This window comes from Arabidopsis lyrata (assembly GCF_000004255.2).
Source record: "Arabidopsis lyrata subsp. lyrata unplaced genomic scaffold ARALYscaffold_962, whole genome shotgun sequence".
NCBI classification, from domain to species: Eukaryota; Viridiplantae; Streptophyta; class Magnoliopsida; order Brassicales; family Brassicaceae; genus Arabidopsis; species Arabidopsis lyrata.
The window spans coordinates 2,096-4,142 of record NW_003301954.1 but is presented as its reverse complement, the minus strand read 5'-3'; the positions used below and the strand labels follow the sequence as shown (position 1 = coordinate 4,142).

Genomic DNA, 2,047 nt, shown 5'->3' with positions numbered 1-2,047 from the left:
CCTGGCTGTTTCGAGCCATGGAAACAGAGAGATACGTGAAGCTTAAAACCCGTTTTTTTTACCATCTCTGCGATGGCTAAGTAACCTGACCACTGGTTATTTCCAGGGGATTCTGTCTCAGCCACTCCCCAGAAGATTGGCAGATCAACACCTTCTACTCCAAGAAGCTTCAGAGCTTTAAGTCCCGCGGCGATTGCTTTGGTGTGGTTTACGGTGTTGCAGTCTGAAACTGTATCCAAAGGAAGCGCAACGTAAAATCTTACGCTCTCTAGCTGTAACGAAAACAGAGTTTTTAGATTTAGGAACAAAAAAATTTTCTTTTTAAATCTAAAGAAGTGGAAAAAGCATTGTTAATTAAATAAAACATAATATGTTACCGATCTAGTTCTTCTTGGAGTTGATTTCAAGAACGGAGATTTATCAGAGACGACGGCTTCGCATATGATAGAGCACTGCGAGAAACAGAGGTTGATCTCGTTTCGCCTCCTGGTTTCTCCATAGAAGCTAACGTGAGTTCTTGCATTAATCGAGATGAATTCAGTGTTAAATTTGGGCTAATTCTGGGCTTCCAACTAAAAACCAATTGGCAATTAGTGGATTGGCCCTAACCTTTTATATATTATTGATTGTCCCATCAAACTTCCGATGTGGGACTTGGATTGTATCTCCAACAATCTCCCCTTCAATCCAATGACCACATGGATCTTAACACACCTCCTCGATCCCTCACTCGGACCGATAATAAGCCCCTTTCTCGGGCCCCCATTATTCGGGTTTGAGGTATGTCCGTATCCACTTTTCTAGGTCCACCAGAATTTGAACCTTGGGCTCTGATACCATGTTAAATTTGGGCTAATTCTGGGCTTCCAACTAAAAACCAATTGGCAATTAGTGGATTGGCCCTAACCTTTTATATATTATTGATTGTCCCATCAAACTTCCGATGTGGGACTTGGATTGTATCTCCAACATTCAGACCCAATGCAAAATCTATTGACCCTCTCTGCTAATTCTACTCTACAGATCCTCCCCTGAGGATTTCCAATCACCGAAACTTCCATTTGAGAACAACAAAAAACCAAAGATCGTAAAAACAATGGATTGAGAAGAAAGAAACTTGATTTTAGATTTGAATCAGAATTCAGAAAGACGAGGGACTCTTTTCAAATATGGATTTTCTTGAGGATTTCGATTTCATTTATATAAGAACAATAATTAGAACGCGATAGTTTTTGCAGCTGCTTATTATGATTTTCGTTTTCTTTCTCCCCGCGCATTTAATATGACGAGGACTTTTAATTTCGTGACGACGAATTAAACGTCAAAAAAAGGTCACTGGGAAAGAAAAAAAAAAAGCAGAATCTCTTTGAAATATTTAGAAATCTCTGAATATTGAGTTTTCTGGAATCTTAATTTGTTGTACATCAAAACCTAATTTCCGATAAAGAAGTTACATATTACGGCAAGAGATACACGAATTCAACTATACGTCGTACTATATAGAAAGTTTCTATTAGAAACGCATGCTTACATTAAATATAACATAACAAAAGTTACAAAACAAACCACAAAAAAAAAAAAAAAGAAACAAACCAAATCAGGTCTTTAAAAAATAAAAAAATAGAGACCAAATCAGACACAAAGACATACACACACGTGTGAACAAATACACGGTACAGAGAGATGATGGATTTAGAGCTTTTGTTTTGTTCATGGAGTTCTCTTGGAGAGAGCTGAGCAAATGGATAAAACTAGAAGAAGAAGTGTAGCAAAGAGAGATAAGGCAAGCGAAGTTGCGATGTAACGACAAAACTTGTCGTAGACATTACAAATCTTGTTCCACCCAACTTCTTTGTTTCCTTTCAACGCTATGTACGCAACTCCTCCCGCCGTTCCCGTTGCAGACGCCAAAATCCCCAGCATCACCTGTTCATATACATAATTCCGGATTTATACTTACAAACACCCTAATTAACTTGGTATAGAAGATTCAAAGTTACTTGTAAAACAAGTTACCATGTCTAAGGACGCTAGGTAAACGGAGACC

The 2,047-nt window shown here is 38.2% G+C and overlaps 2 protein-coding genes across 2 annotated transcripts in view; both read right to left on the bottom strand.

Annotated features, from left to right (window-relative positions):
* Positions 1-6: 6 nt before the first annotated feature.
* LOC9298265 (inactive beta-amylase 9) lies at positions 7-1,077 on the bottom strand (the record flags this gene model as incomplete). Its single annotated transcript, XM_002862144.2, has 3 exons — positions 971-1,077; positions 378-535; positions 7-272 (listed from the first exon to the last, which is right to left on the bottom strand). Coding segments are annotated over exons 1-3 (515 nt in total), but the record flags the coding sequence as incomplete, so codon positions are not given.
* The window catches only part of LOC9298266 (CASP-like protein 1D2), a 2,076-nt gene continuing 1,102 nt past the window's right edge, over positions 1,074-2,047 (bottom strand). Inside the window, exons 2-4 of the mRNA XM_002862143.2 lie at positions 2,017-2,047; positions 1,692-1,926; positions 1,074-1,157 (exon numbers count right to left, since the gene is read on the bottom strand). Coding sequence (XP_002862189.2) covers positions 1,711-1,926; positions 2,017-2,047 — 247 coding nt within the window. The 3' untranslated portion in view covers positions 1,074-1,157; positions 1,692-1,710. The remainder of the gene's footprint in view (positions 1,158-1,691; positions 1,927-2,016) is intronic.